At 37.8% G+C, this 22,293-nt stretch overlaps 1 protein-coding gene across 8 annotated transcripts in view; it reads left to right on the top strand.

Annotated features, from left to right (window-relative positions):
* Positions 1-16,904, top strand: part of ZNF438 (zinc finger protein 438) — a 50,758-nt gene extending 33,854 nt beyond the window's left edge. For 3 of the 8 annotated variants that reach the window (XM_051610527.1, XM_051610525.1, XM_051610526.1), the window contains exons 5-7: positions 6,152-6,256; positions 10,826-12,689; positions 14,611-16,904. In XM_051610527.1, coding sequence (XP_051466487.1) covers positions 6,152-6,256; positions 10,826-12,689; positions 14,611-15,223 — 2,582 coding nt within the window. In that variant the 3' untranslated portion in view covers positions 15,224-16,904. Of the gene's footprint in view, positions 1-4,263; positions 5,096-6,151; positions 6,257-10,825; positions 12,690-14,610 lie in introns of those variants that run through there. The other 5 variants (XM_051610531.1, XM_051610533.1, XM_051610532.1 and 2 more) reach the window with 3 other exon arrangements.
* Positions 16,905-22,293: the final 5,389 nt, after the last annotated feature.

Genomic DNA, 22,293 nt, shown 5'->3' on the forward strand with positions numbered 1-22,293 from the left:
CTGGACCCTGCGCCAAGGGGCTCCTTTGTCTGCCCGCCCCTGCCGGAGCCGCGGGAATTCCATTAGAAATGTACCGATATTTCTGCAGGTAGCAAGTGAAGGCTGTCATCTGCGGCCTACATTCCTGCTGACTGCATTCCCGGTTTCATTCCCTCGTATGCTGGCATCCATTCCAAGTGAATTATGACACAGTACCCCTTATCAGCAGCGAATTCATTCAGGTCCTTTGCAGCACATCCAGTACCTTCCTTTGAGAACCAGGGCTGCCTTCAGACGAGGCAGTGGCTAGCATGGGCAAGCTTAGCCATGCCAGCAGGCATCGCAGATAATTATAATTATGCTCAGGGGGAGGAAGAGCATTCAGATACTGTAATTTAAATTGTTTGCTGCTACATCCTGCTGCCAGAAAGGCCGAGCTATGTTCAGGTTCAGCAGCAAGTGATAATTTTATATGTTCCAAAAACTGATGTCTTCCTAGCCAGGACAATAGTCTTTCTCAGTTGTTTTTCAACTTATGCTATTCAGGGTTGTGTCTGTCTTTGAAAACATTATTATCTCTGTTTGCAAATACTGTGGAAATTCTCTAATATTTATTTTCATCCTTAATGGAATAATCTACAGGTTGCAATGTTTTGTTGACAGGCAGAGCTGTAGAGTGTTTTTCTGAAGAAATTTGGGTCATGAAGAAAGAAAAGGGGGGACAGCTAGAGGAAGCAAAAACCCTGGATAGAGATTCCCCATTCAAAAGCTAGATGACCTAGGTAATTTTAAAGAGAAATGAGCTATTTAAAAAAAATTCCTCAGAAAAAACCTGTCATCTAAGTTTAACTGTATGTTCTGTGTTCTGGCCCTTTCTTTGGGGAGAGATAAACCCTGTGTATAGTTTATTCTACAAGACTCAAAATAGGCCAGGCCAAGACTGACAATCTGCTGATCCTCTGTTCATCTTTAACAAGGCAGCACATTCTGATGTTTGTACTACAGAAGTCACTATGCAGATGCTCAAGCAAAATATATTTGCTCTCTTGAGTAAAAACTGGTGAGTTATTTGTTTTCTCTTCCATACAGACTCTCTTCAGAAAAAAGTGCTCTGATTTAAAAGAAAAAAAAAAAGTTATACTCTGTAAAAGGAATGACAATTTTTCTATTCTGTGCCCTCTATTTGAATATCAGTATTTGCAAAAAAATAAAATAAAATTGGGAGGAGTAAGAAGCATAATTCCTCTACTGCAATCAGATGTACGTAATTTCTGTCCCATGGAGGGAAGTGAGGAGGGTTGAACTCTTAGTTCTTAGATTCTCTTCTCATTTCATTTGAAAGGGAAGCAAGAGCCTATTCAGAAAATACATAATGATTTATTAATAATATGGTTCTACTTGACCTTTTGTGTGCTGCATAGTTTCTGAAGAATTCTGCCTTTGTTTTTGTTGCAGACTTGGTCATTGTTTTTTCCTGCACTTAAGGAAAAAATAAGTCTATTAATTACCACTTAAATTAGCCGTATGAAGATTTTGTCCAGGTTGAAGTGATCTTGATAGTCCTTAAAAAAGGACTTTACATCAGCATTGGCTTTATAGTGAATTAATTACTGTTTAGGTCCTAATCCTTCTTGAAGCTCACTAAAAGAAATTTCAACTGGCAGTTCTCCTAGAAAATAATTTTTAATAATCCAATTACAACCTTTTCTTTTGACTCTGCTCTTTATTCCCACCTTCTAAAGGACCTAGATTTGCAATGCCATTGAAGGTTTATGAATTACAAGTTTATGACCAGTGCTTCCATCACTTCCTTTCAGCTGTTTTCTGAACAATTAGTTCCCCCATGTGGCTGTGTCACTGAAGCCTTTGCAAATCTCCAGGGGTTGTATCCTATTGATCACAATGACTGGGCAAAATTGACAAAGATAAACCACTGAATTTGCAGTATACCAAAATAATTTCCATTCTGTGCAGCTGAAGCAGCATGGTATTATGCCACCTGAAGTTTGGTTGCTGAAACTAGTAGACATATGTAGAACCTGAAACACAGTCTTAGAAGATGTATCTAACAGTCTCTCTCAGACAGAAGTTTCATGCTTAGACAAAAAAGAACCAGTGTTTTCTAATAACGGTTTCTGTGGTTGCAGAGGCCAGGCACCATCTCAAGCCCATAGATTTGTCTGGATAGAACTTATTCCTAAGTTTTCTTATTGCCACAGTGAGAAAAATCTGTGTGAGTTCTTCAGCTGCTAAGGTGGGAAAACTTCTTAATAATTACAGGTACTTTATGTCTAGCTCTCTGTATGTCAGATTTCATTTCTTGCTATGAAAATATTTTTATCTGCTTAAAACCTATTATTTATGTTAACCTTAATATGAAATGAGTAGCTTATAACTTGAAAGACTGTGCCTATGGAAAGCTTTTAAAGTTCACAAACACTACATGAGATGACATGTGGATCTGCTAATAAATGTATTTTATTATCATTGCAAAAGAGTGTTTAAAAATCTCTTAGGTATTTATATTCTGACTTCCAAGACTTTCTTCCTTTATACAGCAGCACAGAAATGGCTTTTTTAATAGGTTGTGTTGAGCCTCACATCGCCCACATTTTATTTAAGGTGTTGCTTTTGAATGTTGATTTACCCACATGTGGCAAATACATTTGATACTGCAACTCAAAAAGGTTACCTCAAAGCTGCTGTAACTTTTAAAAGTTACTTGTGTTGGGGCAATACAGAGATACGTGAAATCTAAATCTATGAGAAATCCAAAATGATGTCTTAGATTAATATTGTTGCTAATGCTGATAATATAATATCTAGATGCCTTGATTTCTTGATATGTTTAACAGACCTGCTTTTGCGTGGGTATTGTTTTATGTTACACTTCGAGAACAGAGTTACCTGGAGGCAAAATGCAGGCGAGATTGTATTGGCAGAGAGAAACCTTAATTGCAGAAAGAAATCTTAAATAGAATCACAGAATGGTTTGGGTTGGAAGACATCTTTAAACACCGTGTAGTTCAACCTTCCTGCAAAGAGCAGGGGCGTCTTCAACTAGGTCAGGTTGCTCAAAGTCCCATCCATCCTAACCTTGAATGTTTCCAGGGATGGGGTAGCTACCACCTCCCCCGGCAACTTGTTACAGTCTTCACCATCCTCATCCTAAACCAATCCTTCCTTATATCTAGCATGAATCTACCCTAAAAGAGTAGCCTATTTTAGTTTAAAACCATTATGCTTTGTCTTACTGCTATAGGCCCTGGTAAAAAGTCTGTCCCTTTCTTTCTTACAAGTCCCCTTTAACTATTGAAAGGCTGCAGTAAGATCTCCCAAGCTGCCTTTTCTCTATGCTGAACAACCTCCACTCTCTCAGCCTTTCATAGTAGGAGAGGTGCTCCATCCCTCTGATCATTTTTGTGGCCTTCCTCATGACCCACTCCAAGAGGTCCATGTCTTTTCTGTACTGAGGGCTCCAGAGCTGAACACAATACTTCAGGTAGGGTCTCATCAGAGTAGAGCAGCAGGATTACATCTTAACCTGATGGCTGCACTTGTTCTGATGCAGCCCAGGATACAATTTACTTTTGGTCTGCACATTGCTGGCTCTTCCAGCTTTTCATCTACCAGTAACCCTAAGTCCTTCCCTGCAGGGTTGCTCTCAATCCCTTCATCTCCCAACCTGTATTGTTGCCAGGAGTACCTTGCACTTGCCCTAGCTGAACCTCATGAGGTTCTCATGGGCCCACTTCTCAAGCTTGCCCATGTCCCTCTGAATGGCTTCCCATCCCTCAAGCATCTCAGCCACACCACTCAGCTTGGTGTCATCTGCAGACTTGCTGAGGATGCACTTGATCCCACTGTCTGTGTCATTGATGAAGGTTTTAAACAGTACTGGTCCCAGTACAGACCCCTGAGGGACCCTGCTTGTCACTGATTGTAATCTGAGTGTTGAGCCATTGACCACTACTCTTTGGGTGTAACCATCCAGCAAATGCCTTATCCACCAGATAGTCCACCTGTCAAATCCGTTTCTGTCCAGTTCAGAGAGAAGGATATTATTGGGAACCATGTCAGAGGTCTTACAGAAGTCCAGATAGATGACACTGTGATAATGAAGGAACACCTGTGTGTACTTTCAAATAACAGAGGAAAGCAATTCTGGAAATTGAGAAAGTAGAGTTACCTAGTAGTAGAGATTATTCCTATTTTTTTCCTCCTTTTTCCCTTTTTCTGTCTTTGGAGGCTTTTTTTGGGGAGGGTTGTTTTTTTGTTTGGTGTTGTTGTTGCATAAGTTATGTTAGATACTAATTTCCTGAAAAGTAGGTTTGACATGTATCAATATATGGTTGATAGTGGAATAAGGGTGTTTCAGGGGGGGGAAAAAAAAAGTCTGTATAAGACAGGAAACAGAAGAACTTCCCTAAATATGAACTGTGTACCCAGGATCATTTGATTACTCTAGGAGTTAGCTCTCAAAAATTACTGTTTATACCAAAAACAGTTTTAGCTTATTTTCACACTGAAAAAAGTTGCTAGAAATTTTAAGTGTGAACGTCTGCTTTAATAGAGTGCAGTTAATGTAAAAAAACCCCACCATTTTTTTTTCTGTGACTTTGTTGTTATAATGGTTTCTTCTGCTAAGAAGAATCTTTTGGAGGTGATGTAAGGAATCCAGGAAGTATTCCACTGCTCACAGAATTTCTTGAAATGCAATATAATCCTAATCCCTGAAGACAGTAAGCTTGCACAGACTCTAAAGCAAAGATGACCTTTCTAAATGATACGATGCTTAATACCCAACTAGGAAATCACATTGATGCTCAAATCAAAATTAATTAAATATAGGTTTAAAGAGGTGTAATATTCCCTTTTAGACTTTTAATGAACTATTTTTATCTTGTTCCTTCTGCAGTGTACCAGAACATGTTTTCTAAGTGTATTTGTACATTCTGTGTCTTAGTGTTTGGGTGAATGATGTACTGAGATTTTCTAGTCTTGCATTAGAATGCTGCATTATAAAGTTTCTTTTTCTAGTCTATTTTAGATGGCATAAAAGGACTCCTATGTAGACATAATTATGTTATTATTTAAAAAATAAAGGACAAAAAAGGTAAGAAATGCGAGATAATGTGGCTGTAAATGCTTCTTTTTTCCATATCACATATAATAGTAACGCTTGTTACCCATCTTAAGTTTAATTCCCACATCCCACCCAGGCTCTTTGGCCTAGATACTTTCCAAGTCTTGTTTCTACTTCTCTTGCCCTTTTCCTGCTTGCCCTATATATATCCTAGTTTGTCTTCCACACTGTCAGCTCAGCTGTTAACGAGATAAGGAGAGGCCATTTCCTTGTTCCATCTTGGGTGTTTGGACCTAAAGCTATAGTTCTAGGAAAAATCCAGCCCGACCTGAAGCAGGGGCACATTCAGTAGAATGTAATAATTGGAAAAATCAGCTGCTTAAAGTGTCTGTTGAGTACAATGCCAAGAACTTTGCCAAATTTGGGCAGCTTTTCAAAGACAGAAAAGACATCGCTGTATCAAATATCAAAGTCTTCATCTAATGCACAGATGTGTTACTAGATTTTTTTTTATTTTTTTTTTAATAGGCAAAGATAGAAACAACTGCAAATTACTTGTTATAATGTACAGTGTTGGGCACTCCTGACCTGTAGGCTTTATTACCAACCTTTGTATAGATGTGTGGCCTAGTTTTGAACATGGAGGACCAAATTAATATCTGCAGTTCCATTGATTTATGTGGGATTACAGAAAGTGTAAATCAACATAAAATTTAGCCCCTATATTTAAAAGTCTCACTTACGCTACTGAACCTTCATGTTTCTGAGTCTTTTGTTCTGGTGCTGTTGACTCTCTGCCATGACACTGGAGCTAAAGCATCCCATCTGTTTACCACCTTAACCAGCTTATACTTAATTCTTAAGCCATTTGCTGTGTAATACATTTGATTTTAAAACATTTTTTGGAGAGAGAAAAATGGCAAAGAGCAAGAAGCAATAGCTTTCTTAATACACTACCTTGACGTTAGTCTTTTATATTACTGTTTTATATTGTCTTTTTCTGGTTTTTGGTGGGTTTGGGGGTTGTTTGGGTTTGTTTTTTTTTTTCCTGGGATCTATTTATAACTGACTGAAGCACTTTTGCAGGTGGTGTTTTTTTGCATGCTAATCCTGCAGAGAAACATTGTGTCCAACAAAATATGCTGGGTCAGCAAAGCCAAGAAACTTGTGCTGGAAAGACAGTATCCACAGGTATTAAGTGTGTATGGAGATTTGGCAAAATGAATGGTTAACTATAATTGACAGAAATAAATCTAGTTTTGTCTACTAGAAAGCTGTGCATTTTTTTCTTTCCCACAGAACAGATACATTCTTCCTTCCAAAGTCAGCAAAAGGCTCTGCAATGTAAACCTGCATTTAATAAAATTTTTCATTGATCTTTTTCATCTGTATTCTGCCTTTAGCTTCAAAACAAGATGATCCCTTTTTTCTGTTATTTTCTGCCATTTGTGCAGTCATATATTAAATATATGCCTACACAAGTGAGGTGGTCTTACAAGGATTATTTTAAAAATTAACACAGTGGTTCCTAGAATTTTGATGGTTTAGGTGAGATTAGTGGGGAAAATGAAATTTCTTCTGATGCTTTCTGCAGTGTTTGAGTTCACTGATGTTAAATGTTTACACAGAGAACAAACTGAAGGAGGTACAAAAAGAAGGCAGAACAGACAGGAGTAGACAGGCTTGAATGACTTAGGAAGGAAAGGGAGCTATGAATGAACAGCAGCCCCATGGAAGACTGTCAGTCCTCCAGAGGACTCTTCCCAGCAAGGCTGTATCAGAGATTTTGATGCATCATTGATTTTCTTATTGGTGAATCACTGTTCAGTCCTATACAATTTTAAGGTTATTTAGAAGGAGTGAAAGCTTGACATCCTGCAAGTTTCAGTGTGGTTTGGTACTTGCAGGTGCTAGTGTGGTAACCATTAATCTTTTAACAGAAACTTTTAAAGTAAATGGATTGAATTGCATTTAATATAACCTTGTGCTTAATTGTTGAAAAGTGTCTTCCTGTTGCCCCACCTCCATGCTTATTTGAAAGACTGAGAACAGAGCAGTTAAAACTGTCACGTTATTCAGATAATAAATCTAATGTTTTCATTCATTTCCTTTATTCCTAATGAAAAGTTTAGAGAAAGCATCAAAACTGTTGTGTTCCAGTGAAGGACCTTTAGACCTGTAGAAAAAATGTCGAAAAGCAAGGGCCATCCTCAAAAATGCCATTGCAGACCTTCCCTTAACTGAAATTCTCCTTCTCAGATGCAAGACTTCATGGGTTTCTGTAGGAATGAAGGCTTTCCCTCAGGTCACAACTGACAAGTCAAAATAAGTGCTTAGAATCAGAGACAAAAAAACTTTGGAAGATGGTGTACTAGAAAGGGCATGTCCCTGAAAGATACACATTAAATTTCCAGGCAGCCTTCTGGTACAGTGACAGCCAGAGTATATTAAAGTTCAGAAATTGTTGAAACTTTTTGCCAAGCATAAATAGGAAAAAGTAGGTGGGGCCAGTAGGACCTTTGGTCTGCAAATGGACTGATTGCTTTTCCTGACCCAGTGTCTTCAACCAGTTTTTCCAATTAGCTTTACCAGTCCACAAGCAAAATCTTAACCAAGCCTGAAGGATCATTGGACAGCTGCACCTAGCCTGTCTCTATATTTAGGCCCTGGCTAAGCTGCTTAGCTGCAGCAGCTGTCTTGGATAAGGGAGAAACACAGAGCTGAGGCACCGCAATTAGTATTTCTGCACTAAACCATCTCTAGTAAAGTTGGCCAAAAGACAACCCCCACAGTTGTGCTGTGGGGTACTGGCTGGTACCAAACATGGGGTGCCTGGAAGATGTATTTATGATAAAATTGCACTAGTCAAAAAAGAGCATTTGTATAAAAATCCCTTCTCAAACAGAGATATTAGTGCTTGGCCTTGCATTAAATGCGTAAGAGGAATGTTGGTCTAAACAGATGTTGTTTCAAAGAGCATTTTGTAGTTGATAATTCATTAAGGTCTTGGCTTCCAGAATGGTACTTTCTTGTACAGTGGAAGCCTGTAGAAAGACTTTAAATAAAAGTGATTTTACTGCCTAAATTTGCAATAGGCGAGTTGAATGTATGAGAACCATATGCTTATTTTTAAAGCTAGTGCAATGCAGTATTTCTACTAATACTTCCTTCTGACCTCAAACTAAACATTTTTCTGTGGTGCTTTGGTTGCTGTTTTGCACCTCTGTAGAGCTGGTTTGCCCACAGCAAAACTTCATCCTTTCCTGAACTCATATATTTGCTCCCATTAGTTGAAGAACGGGTGTCTTGTGACTTGGAGTCACAAGGAGCACAGGGAGCTGTCTCCTGAATTGCTGCCTTTCCTGAAAAGTTCATGGAAACCAATGAATGACATTACTGAAATAAAAAGGGAGAGGTGCAAGCCAAACATAGAGAATGGAAACTGCCTTGTGTCAAATATTGGGGCAAGATGAATAACTGCTGCTTTGGAAGAAATCTTTAATGTCAGTATATAGCAAGGATAATCTGGAAAATAAGAGCAGACTCTGTTCCCTGAAATAAAAATACTCTTTTTTTTTTTTTTTTTTAATGTCATCTACTTTATTTAAACTGTATAATTTGACCTGTAACTAGCATTGAAGTTCAGGGCTAGTTTAATTATGAAAGTATTTTACATGATTTTATTGTGCTTCTTCTCAGAAGCTCTTAAATTGTTTCATCAAAGGCAGCAATGAGAAGATACCCTGCAGGAAGCAAAAGATAATTTCAGTATTGTTAACAGTCTTAGCAGTTGAAAAGGTAAAAGTTTCTATATATTTAGTGGTTGTAGATTGCCAAAAAAATAATCTTACATTCTTATTGAGTCATGGTACCTGCTGCTAGCTTTTGGAGAATAGAAAGGGCTATAGGGAAATTTTAGTTACCACATTTCTGGTTTTTCCAGGTTGCACAAAGTTATAGGCCTAGACTTATCCCTGTGTATAGTGATCTTTATTTTTAGGCAGGACTTCCATATATATAATAGACCACTCTGCACAGATCTAGAAATTCTGGACATCTCTACAGATGTTGAGCAGAAATAAAGTTATGGTGGTGCCCAGTAATTTACCTTTATTGGGGGATCAAGAAGGTCCATAATAGATTTGTGTTTGATACTGTAGATAGCAATAAAATGATGAAAGTTTTATGCCCTGCATCGTTGCTCTATGAACCTGCTGTGGGAAAAAGAATTTTGATAAACAAATTTTGATAAACCTGCTGTGTATGAACTGTACGATTTATATGTGATTGCTCTGTGAATCTGGCATGTCCTGAAGGCAGTAGATGCACTGCACATGTGCATACCATGAGTATGCACACACATCTGTCCAGGAGTTCTGGTCATGAAATGTAATAGCTCTGTAACTTAACCTGCATGTGGCAAAGTTTGTAATGTCTGAAGAAGAACATCCAGAATTAAAATAAACTTACTAGAGTTTCTTCCAGTTTTGGTAGTAATTCACAGGTACCTCTTTAAGACCGTATTCATGTATAAATGACTTTGAAATGCAAGACTTTATAAGGAATTCAATCCTCCCTATGGAATTACCTTACTGCAATACTTCAAGATTTCAGCTTTTTTTTTTTTTTCCATGTTCTGTTGAAATATGATTCCTCCATAAAAATTATTTTTTCTTACATTTTTGCCTTTCCAAATTGTCCTTCTTCTTGGGATATTTGTAGTTGAATTTTCAGTGATTGACATTGTTTGGAAATTATTGTTTTCTTCAGAAAACCTATGCCAGTTTTTGAGAACTGGAAGCATAAGTAGTTGAATTTGAGAGTGGATATTAGGGCTGTTGTAAGACATGGAAGTAGTAAAATTAATTATGTATAAAATCCTTTTCATAGAGTGTCTGAAAGATCAGCATATATCTCTACTCCTCAATGGAGATTGTATCTTACACATTTTACCTTTTTCCTTTTATTTGTTGTCCTTAATTATCCTCATATTCTTCTTCGCTAACAATGGTTACAATATTTTCCAACACAAGCAGGAAGGAATTGTGATATAACCTTAATAAATTGCATCTTTCAAGAAAATACTTGAATAACTTACTATAGAAATTCTGTTGTGCGTTAATGGCACACAAGCAATATGTGTGATGGGGTATTTAACAATGGTACATCTTCTCTCAAGTCTTTGATTTTATGACACATTATTTGCATGTTTTATAGCAGTAATTTTTAAAGACTTCATCAGGTAGGCTTTGGTCTGTGTCTGATAAACCTCACAAATTCTAAAATTCTAATGTTAAGGAAACTCTGAAAGCTGATATGCCTCTGGTTGAGAGATGTGATCAGAGCAGGTGCTCAGAAAAGTTCTGCATCATGGAGTTTAGATCCTGTCCCTGTTTGTTCTTCCAACTGAATATTGTCAATATGCTAGCGTAGTGTTTCCAGGGCAGAAGAGGCTTTTAAGTGTATTTGTTCTGAAATGCCATATAGTTTCTGACCTAGAATGAAACATTTGTCTAAGTTTATGTTAAGAGGGGGTTATTTTTGCACATCTATATTCAAGCACATTGTTTCAGGGACTATTTTTTGCTTTGTCCGTGAAACTTCTGCAATTCTAAACTTAATGTAGTGGTCATTTAAATACCTAAATATGTTTAATAAGTTTGTGTGTTATAGTATCCTTTGTAAGTAGTTTTATTTTTGATACAGTAATTTTAAAATAAGAAATACTATGCATTATATCTTTGTATGTTATTTTAACAGATAAACAAAAATCACCTGCGGATGTAATACAAGGTTTTCAGAAGAAAAGTCAGTTCAGGACCATTGCTCCAAAAATGGTACCAAAAATGTTAACATCTGGATTGGTTTCTTGTCTTCAGTCATCTTTGCCTGAGCAAAACACACCAATTTCAGCTCTGGGTTCTAAACCACTGGTGGTACCAACTCACAACTATGCTGTCATGCAGGTGACTGGTCATGAGGGGACTTTCTCTCTGCTTGCCTTGCCATATGTTGCCCCTGCCCTAACACAGCGAGTCCAGCAGTCCAAGGTGCCCCCTTCTGAAAACCTAAAGCTGCCTATCCCCAGGTACCAGTCTGTAAAAAACAAATTGCTGAGAGACAAAAAAGCGGCACAATTCTCTGCTCTGGGCGCACATAACAAGATCCCTGCCAAAGCATCGACCTCGTCACAGACTCCCCCCGTGACTACCTTAGTTGAAGACTGTCCTGAAACGCATTCTAGTTCAGATTCAGCTGAGCAAATGTTGCTAACAGGTCGTGACTCAGCTGAGATTACAGTTGCCACATTAGTAAATAAAAGCAATTGTGTGGAATCTGCATCTCCTTTATTGAACACAACTGAAATTGCTAACGGTAATGTTTCTGGACCATCTGTAGTAAAGGAATCTTTATCCAAGCCAGTAAGTACAGTTAATCCCATGAAACTAAATCTACGTTCTGTGAAGACAACATCTGAAACCACAAGAGAGTCATTCATAATGTCTGAGAAACTAAAGCAAAAACCCACAAATTTTGCAAATTCTGTTGCTGTCCTGTCACCAGCAGTTTTTGGCAGTAAAATTCAAATGACTCCATCAGCACCAAAAGGAAAACTTCCTATTTTGCCTTACTCAAGGATGAAAAATTCAGTGTTCTGTGAATCTAAGCAGAATACTAATGTTTCGGACGTATCTGGTCCTTCGCTAAGATCTGAGTGTGAGAAGATACGACCTTTGGCAAAAACCTTTCATGTTCCTACTGAAGCCTCTGAGAAGCCATTAGCTGTATCATTTACACAAGTCCCCAGACAAACCACTCGAGAAAATACCTTCTCTCCCTCCAATAAAGTGGATGTTGACAGTCTTAAAAAATTGAACGGTGCTGCCGCTAAAAGAAGAAGCAGGAAAAGAAGAGGCCCAGATGATTTATTAGCTTTTCAGACCAAGCGAAAGAAATGCATCATTAATAAGATCAGAGAAGGAAGAGAGAGGGCGAAAGCTGATCTGCAGCCACCTGAAGACAAAAATGCAGAAACTGTGAAAAAATACCGTAGCATTAGACCAAAACCAGTGGTAGTTGTGCAGGCTTTTGCACCACTGACTTCTGCAGCAATAGTAGGGACACCATCTCCTGGCCATTTAGACCAAGATATTCTTCTAAATAGTTCACTTCCCAACAGATATTTAAGTTACAAGCCTAGTGATGCTACATCAGCTAAATCAAGTGATTTAAATAGAAATGCTTGTTCAGCCGCCCCTAAGCTGTCACATAAATGTCATGTTTGTAACCACATCTTCCAGTTCAAGCACCATCTCCAGGACCACATGAACACACACACGAAGAAGCGGCCGTACAGCTGCCGGGTTTGCCGCAAGGCCTACATCCACTCGGGGAGCCTGAGCACGCATATGAAGCTTCATCACAATGAAGGCAAACCCAAAAAACTTGTGTGCTGTGAATTCTGTGCTAAGGTTTTTGGCCATGCTAAAGTGTATTTTGGTCACCTAAGAGAAGTGCACAGGGTTGTTATCAGCACAGAGCCCTCTACTAGCGAGCAACAGCTGCAAGATGCATTGAAGAAGAGAGACACAAATATAAAAGAAACAGAAGAAGCAATGGAGAGGTGAGTGTTTTAACTATAATCAGTGAATGCTGATGAAAACAGGATTTCAGGTTGTCAGTGGAAGTTTATAAATGTGACCATTATGAAAATCGTTGCTTTTTCCTCATCTTTTTTGCCCTCAAGGAGAGATTCCCAATGAGCTGGAAAACTGGGGAGGTTTTCATCAGAGAAGATAGTGATAGGACAAGGGGTAACAGTTTTAAACTGAGAGAGGGGAGATTTAGGTTAAATATTAGGAAGAAATTCTTCACTAAAGGTGGTGAGGAACTGGAATGGGCTGCCCAGGGAGGTTGTTGATGCCCCATCCCTGGAGGTTTTAAAGGCCAGGTTGGACGAAGTTTTGTGTGACCTGGTCTAGTGGTTCCCTGCTCATGGCAGGGGGGTTGGTACTAGATGATCTTTAAGGTCCCTTCCAACCTTAATGATTCTATGATTTAAATATTTTGCTAAGGAGTCTGCTCAATCCACTAGACTAACTGGTATATTTTAGCTGCTTTCTTTAATACAAATTTTTACTGACGCTTGAATACCCAAACTAATTTTGCATATATTCTAGTAATACTCAATAAGCTGCCAGTAGAGCTGTTTTGATCGGTTGATTTCTCACAACTAATGCTTTTGCTGTTAATCTGCACAGTCTTCTCTGTTCTGCCCATTTTGGGTTTTCCCTAGAAGGTAAGTGAACCAAGTGCAGTAAATTCAAAGCAATTCAAATTTCAGTATTACCTTGTAATTTGTTTGCCCTATTAAATATCATTATCCCACTTCTTTCTCTGGAGTGCTGTGAGCTCATCTGTCCTGTGTGTTGGTTACTGCTGCTCTTGCGATCACTTAGCCAGGTAGGAAAGTTAACATTTACCATAGTAAGAGGGACAGAATATTCTTTTTACTCTGCATTATGATTTTGGGTTTAAATTTCTTGACACAGTGTAAAAGTTGGCTTTTCTGTTTGTACCCCTGTGGATTTACTTTCATTGAAGTCCACTGTAATAAGCTCAGGGCTTTAACCTGATGCCTCATTGTGACACTGCAGTTCAGTTTTACACGTTTCATTTTGTGTAGCTCTACTCTCTGAGGCATCAGTTAGAAATTTTGATGCTATTGAATCTAAGAAACACCAGCACTTTTCTTTCAGCCTTACTAGTCTTGGTATTACTAATAATTTAGTTTATCTGTTTGGTTGGGTGATACATCTAACCTGTATAAATACACAATATTACCTTTTTGTAGGTGCCATGTAAAGTTTTCTGTGGAGGTCTTCTGTTGATTGACTTAAACCAGGGACTTGCTAGCTCTGCATCTGTTTCTTTTGTGCTGCAGAGTTGTCCTTAATCAATGAGAGAGGCTGTCCAATTGTAAATTTAAACTATTTAAAACCATGTTCCAAACTCTTAGGAACAGAAAAAAACAACTTTGAAGTTTCATTGTTTCCATTTTGAAGAGGGAGGTGGGACATGTGGTTTTGCCTTAAATTGATCTTAGATGACTCAGTGTAAACAAGTTTCTTTTAGCAGTGTACTACACAGTTTTCATTTTCACTTTTCTAGCACAGAGCTTGAAGTATTTAGATTGACCTCACTAAATCAGGAACTTAAAAAATCATTATTAACCTTTTATAAAAAGGTTAGTGGTTTTAAAATATTATTTCTACCAAGGCTAATTTTGGAGGCAATTCTCAAACTTGGCAGTGTTGAATAACATTTGGTTTTACTTGTTTCCTAATCAGCCTTAATATTATTTTATTTCTCTTTTTTTCCTGTTCCAGATAACTTAGATATTGTAGCAAGAGGGCCTGTTTTTAATTAAAAGAATGTTTCATGGATGTCATCTCTTCTTGGAACTTAGAAGGACAGAAATTGCCATCTTTATTCCCTGCATGGTTAATACTAAAATAGTTCATATTACTTTTTATTTTTAACAGGGGAAATAAGTGCAATTTTGAGGACCTGTTCCATAACCCAGGAGAAGTGAAATTACAGATCAAATGTGGTCGATGCCAATTTATTGCACAGTCTTTTGGTGAAATGAAGTTCCACTTATTGTGCTCTCATGGAGAAGAGATTCAGGGAAGAGTAAAGGAAGGGGCTTTGCAAGGAAATAGAGGAACTAAGGGGGGGAAGATCAAGCATGCAGCCCACTTCTGGAAACAGCGCAGTGAAAGAAGACATCTAGCAAAATGCAGTGCCCATGAGGAGAAGTTTTATACTCTTCCAAAACTGAAAAGACAGATGTACTTTCACCATCAAAATAATGTTGATATGTTATCTAAAAGTGAACTGGCTCAGTCAGGAAGTGGCCAAGCAGCCAAGGAGATTCAAAATGTAGGTTTTGGTACACCAAGCAAAAAACCAGAAATTTGGTCTAAAGTGGGCTATAACTGCATTTTATGCAAACAGTTATTTGGAAGAAAAGAGGATCTTCATAACCATTGGCAGAGTCATCATAACTGTGAAGACCCGTCCACTTTATGGACAATTTTTAGTTTGTTATCAAAACAAGGAATTATTGAACTTTGTAATAGTGGTGAATGTTGAACTCAAGTCTACAGTGCTAGGAAAAACATCAACTACCTTACCAAATTGTTTGTGGTTTTTGCTGTGTTGCTAAACTAACTCAAGAGATGTATCACTTCAGAGGTTGGTTTTGTGCATTTTTTGGGGATTTTTTAAGTTATGCTAGCTTTTATTTAGTTGAATAGAAAATGTATTTTTCCAGTAGCATTCCAGGAGAGTACATGCAGGCCAATCATGAAATACTGTACTTAAAATTCATGCTTAAGGAACATAGCAGCATGCAAATACTCAGTACTAATGGTTAACATAAAAAAAAAAGATTCTGAAATTCAGTCATACTATACACATGGAAATAAATCAGTTTATGTGAAGTAGTCTCTATCTTGAATGAAATGGCAAACCTGACAGAAAGTGTAATTTCAGTTCCAACTGTGCTTCCAGATTTTATGGTAAATACATATTTCCATGCAGTTCATGATGAATCATTTGAATGTGCGCACATGCAGCTGGCATTCAAGAGATGTATAATCTATAATTTCAGAGGTTTTAATTATTGTTTTCTTGATTTCATTGTTTTCAAACATGTTCATTGCTTATGGGTTTGTTATTGGCAGGTCTCTTGGGTGTTAGATTCTTTCCTGCTAATGGCAAGGATCTTTGGATTTTAAAAATGAAAAATCTACATGGATAATTTTGCCTCTAGCTCTGTGGATTGCAGACAAGTTAGTGGCCACCCATGAAGATGAAACCCTCAGAACTTGACTTTTATGAAAAAAAAAAAAAAAAAAAAAGAAGTTTAAATAGTGTTCTAAATAGTGTTCTGAGTTGGTTACTCCTGGGAAGTTTGACATTCTGCAATAGACTGCATGTTTCACAGTGAGCTTTTGGCATATTCCTTGCACCTCCTGTGACAGCAGCACTACTGCTGCCAGCACTGTTAGCACTCTGCCTTTAAAACTCTTGGTCTATAGCTTTTGTACCTCTGCAGCTGACCCGCTCTGTGGCTTTAAAGGGAAATTGTTCCTTGTCTTTGGAGGTCTGTGGAACATGTAATGGGTTTTTTTCACTTGTGTTGCCAGATTCACTCTATTAGAGGAACACCTGAAGCTTCCAGTGTCAGGAGCCTGTAACAGTTGCCTTAGCAGGCAGCCTGTGATGCAGGAGCAGTGCAGGCTGTGTCCCCTGCTGCAGAGCAGGCACACTGAGGGACCATTGCAGCACAACACACAGGGGGCAGGTCAGTTCAGGCTGTAAAGAGATGGAGTTCTGGAGCTCAGTTTTGATGAAAAGATCATTGAACCATTATATCTAGTTTGAAATTGGTGTTTAACTGCTTTTACTGAAAGCCTTATGTTCTTCTGAATTGTTTTGGGAGCAATAAGAAGGCAGCATAAGAAGTCACTTTATCACTGTTCAACAGAAGTTGGAGCACATCAGAGGAGGGCAAACTGAAAAACATACCAACACAGGACTACTCTGTCCATTTCTTCTTGTGGTCAAAGTATAACTGAGTGGTTGCTGTGGTGGAATCATTCCTCAAATGTCCTTGGTGGCTTCTTGCTGTTTTCAAAAATTGTGGTGATGAGATAATGAGAAGACATCTAAAAATGTTGGGTTTTCTGAGTGGAATTCCAGAAGATGTTGCAATATTTTGTGTGTTCATTTTGTTCTTAAACAGTAAAGACAATTTGATGAGCTGCTAGTTTTGAATGTAATTTATTGTTGTGTGGTGCTTTGCCGTGGTATTGAACTGTAAGACTGGAGCCAAGAAAAATAGAAGACAGAAGGAAAATGCTTATAGAACTGTACAGGTGCCTGCTAAGCTGGAAGAGTCCCTGTGGATTTTCAAAACTTCCTTCCTACTATCTATTGCCATAAATACATATTTGTGGTTTCTTTGTCTTTGCATATTACTTTTATGTGCTGAACTACTTTAAAAATACTAATTTTTCTTACTCTTGGGTATGTCACACCCATCTTTTAATGCCTACAATATCTTCTTTTTTTTTTTTTTTTCCACTGGCTAAATGAAGGAGAATCTATGGCACGTTTGGAAAGGGATCAGCTAATTTTAAAGTCAGTGTTTTGCATCAAACTGAGACAATTCAACTTAGGAGAATGTGTTTACATTTAGAAGCAGTTTTTTTTCCCCTAGCTTAATACTTTAGCTTTCAAAATTGAAGAGTTTGGTGTTTTCTCTGAAACAGAAAGGTGAGAACAATTGCTTCTTCACAGAGTTGTTACATATCAAAGGGAAGTTAATTCCCAGCATAAAACATGCATTTTAAGAGCTGGGAAAAGAAAAACTCCATTAAAAGGTTTGATCATGTTCATTATTTAGAACGGACATTAAATCACCTTTCATGCAATATCACCCCTTCCTTGGTATATATTAAAATGAGCCCCTCTTTTTCAGAAGCAGCACCTGTGATGGCAGAGTTGTCCTTCAAAAATGTTTTCAAAAAGTATTTGGTAAAAACAGTGTTGCCTCAGAGCCAGCGATGCAGATGCCTTGTTTGTGGTGATTATCAGGCAAGAAGAGTAACTCCCTTTGTTTCATGTGAAAGGAGGGGGAGTTGCAATGATGCTGAGAGGAAAGAGGTTTGGAATGACAGAGTGGGTTGCATTATTTCTTTTTTTAATGAAAATTTTCTTGTACAGCCTTTTCATCATATTTTTGTGCTTCTCTCCCTTTCTCTAGTCCAGGCCAAATGGGTAAAGGGATCTCAGCTTTCAGCAATTTGAAGCCTGAAAACGTGTTTTAAAGTGTGGTCCTAAGCCACTTCTTAGTGTCCTCGTAAATGTTTAAAATTAGAAGCCTTTTTTTCTGTGCCTGAAAGCATTCTTATGTTTCAGGCTCTTACGATTATGGTAGATTATGAAAGGCTGGGATTTTTGAAAATAGCTTTGCATTAAATACAGATGTGCCCTTTGTATAAAATGTGTTTCTTTTGCATTTGTGTTCATTTTGATAACATTTGGAGGTTTGAAGTGAGGCTTATTTACAGCAACATTAAGTAGTGTGTGTTTGCTGTTCAGCGGAAGGGTTGTTATGAACACAGTTTACTGTTTACCTTGAAACTGGGCAACTTAACATCTGGTTTTGCACATAAATTATATTTTTTAAATTGCTAAAGAGAGTGTTGCTGTTTTTGTAGCTGTAGCTTTGTTCCCCTCTGATTTTTCATTAAATCTTTGTTTCAGCTTCACCGTTCAACTTTAAAGCTGTTCTTCACATGGAAAGTTGTTCCTTCATCATCACACCATAAATAATCAAGGCTGGAGGAGTTCCATTGCTTCTTTGGCTTGCAGAGTATTGCCCTTCTCCAGCTGCAGAGTTACAGTTTCCTACGTCTAGCTTGACATAGTTGCTGGCAATAAATGTTTTACTTCATTCACTTGTTAGAATTTAGATCTCTGCTGTTTAGCTCTGTCACAGTTTCTCTCATACATCATTAGATACTTATTTTATCTACTATTCACTGAGCTCTTTAGAGAAAATGTCATAAGAAGGATGAACAGGTATTTAGGAGAGCAGATCTCAACCCTAACTTTATGGAGATGATGCTGACATTTGAGAATCACGAGCTTATCTAGGCTCAGTTTTGTAGTATATTGTATTTCTACAACACATCCACCTACATATGCATCTATTTTGGAAAGAAATATATACTTTAAATTCAGCTGTCAGTTCTTATTATCAAACCTGTACAATGTAGGTTTATGATTATTATGCATAAAGATTAAAATGCTATTAACCGTAGTAGGTTTACTTGACACATTCCTTATAGCTCTAAAGAATGAAAACCTCTGCATGCTGAGTATGACACAGAAAAAAATCTGGTCTCATGAAGGAAACTAATGGCTTAAAGCTTGTCCTCATTTTAGTGTGTGCTTTTGTAGCTGATCTGTCACATCGTAGGATTTTCTTCACTTTTTTTTAAATTGCCATGATTTTTCTTGGTTTAGAATACTGAAGAAGACCTGAGCCTGCAAGCAAGTTTCAGGAAAAAATGCATTTACTTCTTTTCTCTGAACAGGCAGACATGTCCATGTTATCAAAATAGACTTGGTGGTCTTACTTATTTATACATGCACAGTGTGGGGCAACATGTAAGACTTGGACTCTGGTATATGACTTTATGTGGTTGTTCTGCAGTTCCGAAGTAGAAACTGAAAATCTGAGTTTAAAAATAACTTAGTTTTCAGATTTCAGTGAATTTCTAATATCTTTTTGACAAACCTTCAAGAAATACTAAAAAATGACAATAGCATACTTCTCTACTTGTGCTTTGTTTGACAATTTTGTTGATACAGTAGTACTGGTTGTGTTCTAAAATATGGTAGATCTGGTACTGTTAAGTTCTAAGGAAGCTTTCTCCCTTTAATTTTTTTTTTTAACATTGACTTTTCCATGTAAGCATTGGGTATTACGGTATCAATTGTGATTTCTGCTTCTTACAAATCCAGGAACATTATTGGGAGGTTGTTTTATAGAAATTTCCAGTTTAATGTAGAACAACAGATAATGTCAGTGAAAAGAAAATTCTGTTGGAAAGAGATGTGTAAGCAAACTGTCCTCATGTGGACTTCTCTGCAGTGCTGCAGGTGAAACTTACACATGAAAGGCCTTGTACTGGTAGGTACAAACAGTTTGTTCTTATCTAGAGTAATTTAGATCAGCCAAGAGAAGAATTGAAATAGGTCCATGTCTTCTCTTTAACTTGAATTTTGTTTTAATATTTCAACTGTTGTGCCAGTCCTGCTCATGCTCCAAGGCATATAGATTATTCAGACACTTCCTAGGGGGCTTACAGCATAGTTTAATGGCGGAAAAGGAAGAGAGATGTAAAGGAAGAAGGGACAATGAAGGTTTGCACAATGTATTGAATATAAGGGGAGGTTTCAGCCTTTGATGGTCTGTATATGTGGAAGCATCCTGTAGCCTTAGTCTGAACTTTTCCCTTCCACTCCTCATCGTTACATGGTTCCAGAGTCTGCTCACACTTAAGCTTCATCAAGCTGGACGAGCATCCTCGACTTCTTAGGCATCAGCTTTTCTAAATGGCATAACTGACTTCGATGAAATCCTCTTCTGTTAGTGTCTGTTACACACTTCAGTTGGATGAGCCACACCCTTGCTGCTGAGAACAGACCTGAAATGTGGTCTTCCAGTTCTCTGAGGAAAGTTTATTTTAGCTTTAGTCCATAAAGATGAAATTAAATTCTGTTTCAGTAGTTAGTGTAATAGGAAAATTGCTCACTTGGTTTCCTGCAGCTACAACACTGATAAGTAGTAGGAAAAAAAGTGAACAGTTACTATAAGAAAAAGAAGCTGCAAAATGTGATTTGGGGTCTTTTTGTGCTGGTGGAAAAGACCAGTGTCCCATCACTGATTTTGGATCACACTAGAATCAGGGAAGTTCCTCAGAAGCATCTTACACAAACCTGATGGTGTAAAGCAACAGTTCAGAGACACTGACTAAGATTTTTCTTTTTCCCTCTTTTCCCTCCTTTCCCTCCTTTCCCTCTTTTCCCTCTTTTTGCTTTTTTGCTTCTGCTTTTTCTGTTTTTCTTTCCCTAGCCATCTACCTTTTCAGCATCTTCTGTGAGCTGTTCTGGCTGAACACAATTTATAAATGTCTGATTCAAGCACTGTCATAACCAATTTTATTACATTTGTAAAGAAGTACAAAACTTGGGATGAAAACAATCCCTCCAAAACCAAATAAAGTTATGGTTTCAGCTGCTGATTCTTCAGTAGTGAGAACCTGCATGAAACCCCTCTGTTGCTGTAGACCATGGCCAAGACTCTTTGTCTACCTGCACAAAGCAGCTTACACTCCTTTGAATATTCATTTTTTTCTGGGACTTCAGATCCTGTGCCTTTCATATGCAATGAATACACTGCTTTTTTCTACAGTTGATTTAGGACAAAAATAAAGCATTTTATTTTCTGTATGCTGAGTAATTTTGTGCAGCATCAGGTTTAATCTGACTTTTGAACGTACACCCGATCAAGGAGATCGATATACCTTCCTATTGCTAGAAGCAATAAATGACAGTGCAGGAGGAAAGCAATAAATAACCCTGTGACCATACCTTTGGAGCAAGGCAGTTGCTTTCCACTGGAAATTTGATTTCTTCATGTTTTTAGTTAAAAGCTTTTATTAATTTTAACTGAAGTAAATACATTGCAATACTTTGCTATTCAAATGAATCCTTTTCGGCTCGGAGTCCTTGGAGTTTGAATCCCATCCAGCCATTTTCTGCTATCTGCCAATTCCTTGCTAAGTGCAAGCCTGACACGCTTGCCAATAAATCCACCTTTATGCCATTTAAAGTCATCTGCTGTCTTTTCTCAGGAGCTAATCAGAGTTTGCAAGAAGACATTTTTTAAAGGGAACTGGCTCTAGAGTTCAGACCATTTAAATTGTGCACGTTAATTAAAAGCAATTGCAGCGAAGTATAAAATAGAGAAGTGGTACAGGTTGTTTGAAAGCTCACTTATTTTTATTCTCTTTTGTGAATAATCAGAGAGGAAGTTTTCCAGGGAAGAATTGAAGTTTTTTCTGTGCTGTTTTATGTGTTGCTCTTTCAATCTACCTTTTAGACTCTCCTGAGTACAGCACAGCACAGCCAGCCATGCTTCCTAAGTCAATTACATCCTGTTAAACTCAAAGCACCATTTTATTTTTACCTTGTAAGACAGCTGGACTGATAACTGGATGGGATACCTGCACTCCAGGAGACAGCCACAGTGTCTGCCCAGGTTAGTAGTCTCATGTCTTTCAACAGCAGCAATTCCAGTGTCTTTACACATGCACAATCACACATGAAATTACAAAAGGATTAAGCCTATGGAACATTTCAAACTCGTGTGTTAGTGTCACGCTGTACAGTGTATTCCAGTCATTTTTATTAAAATGCAGAAACATTGATTATTTTATTGCTACGACATCTGTGGCTGATCTGAATCCTGAAATACACAGTGTCCACCTGAGTTCTTCCAGGAAATTGGATTAATTGTTGCATTGTTGGAATTTCTTTTTAAAAACGTACTCTTACTGGTTAACACATATGTAGGGTTT

Source organism: Apus apus, chromosome 2, assembly GCF_020740795.1.
Source record: "Apus apus isolate bApuApu2 chromosome 2, bApuApu2.pri.cur, whole genome shotgun sequence".
Lineage (NCBI taxonomy): Eukaryota > Metazoa > Chordata > Aves > Apodiformes > Apodidae > Apus > Apus apus.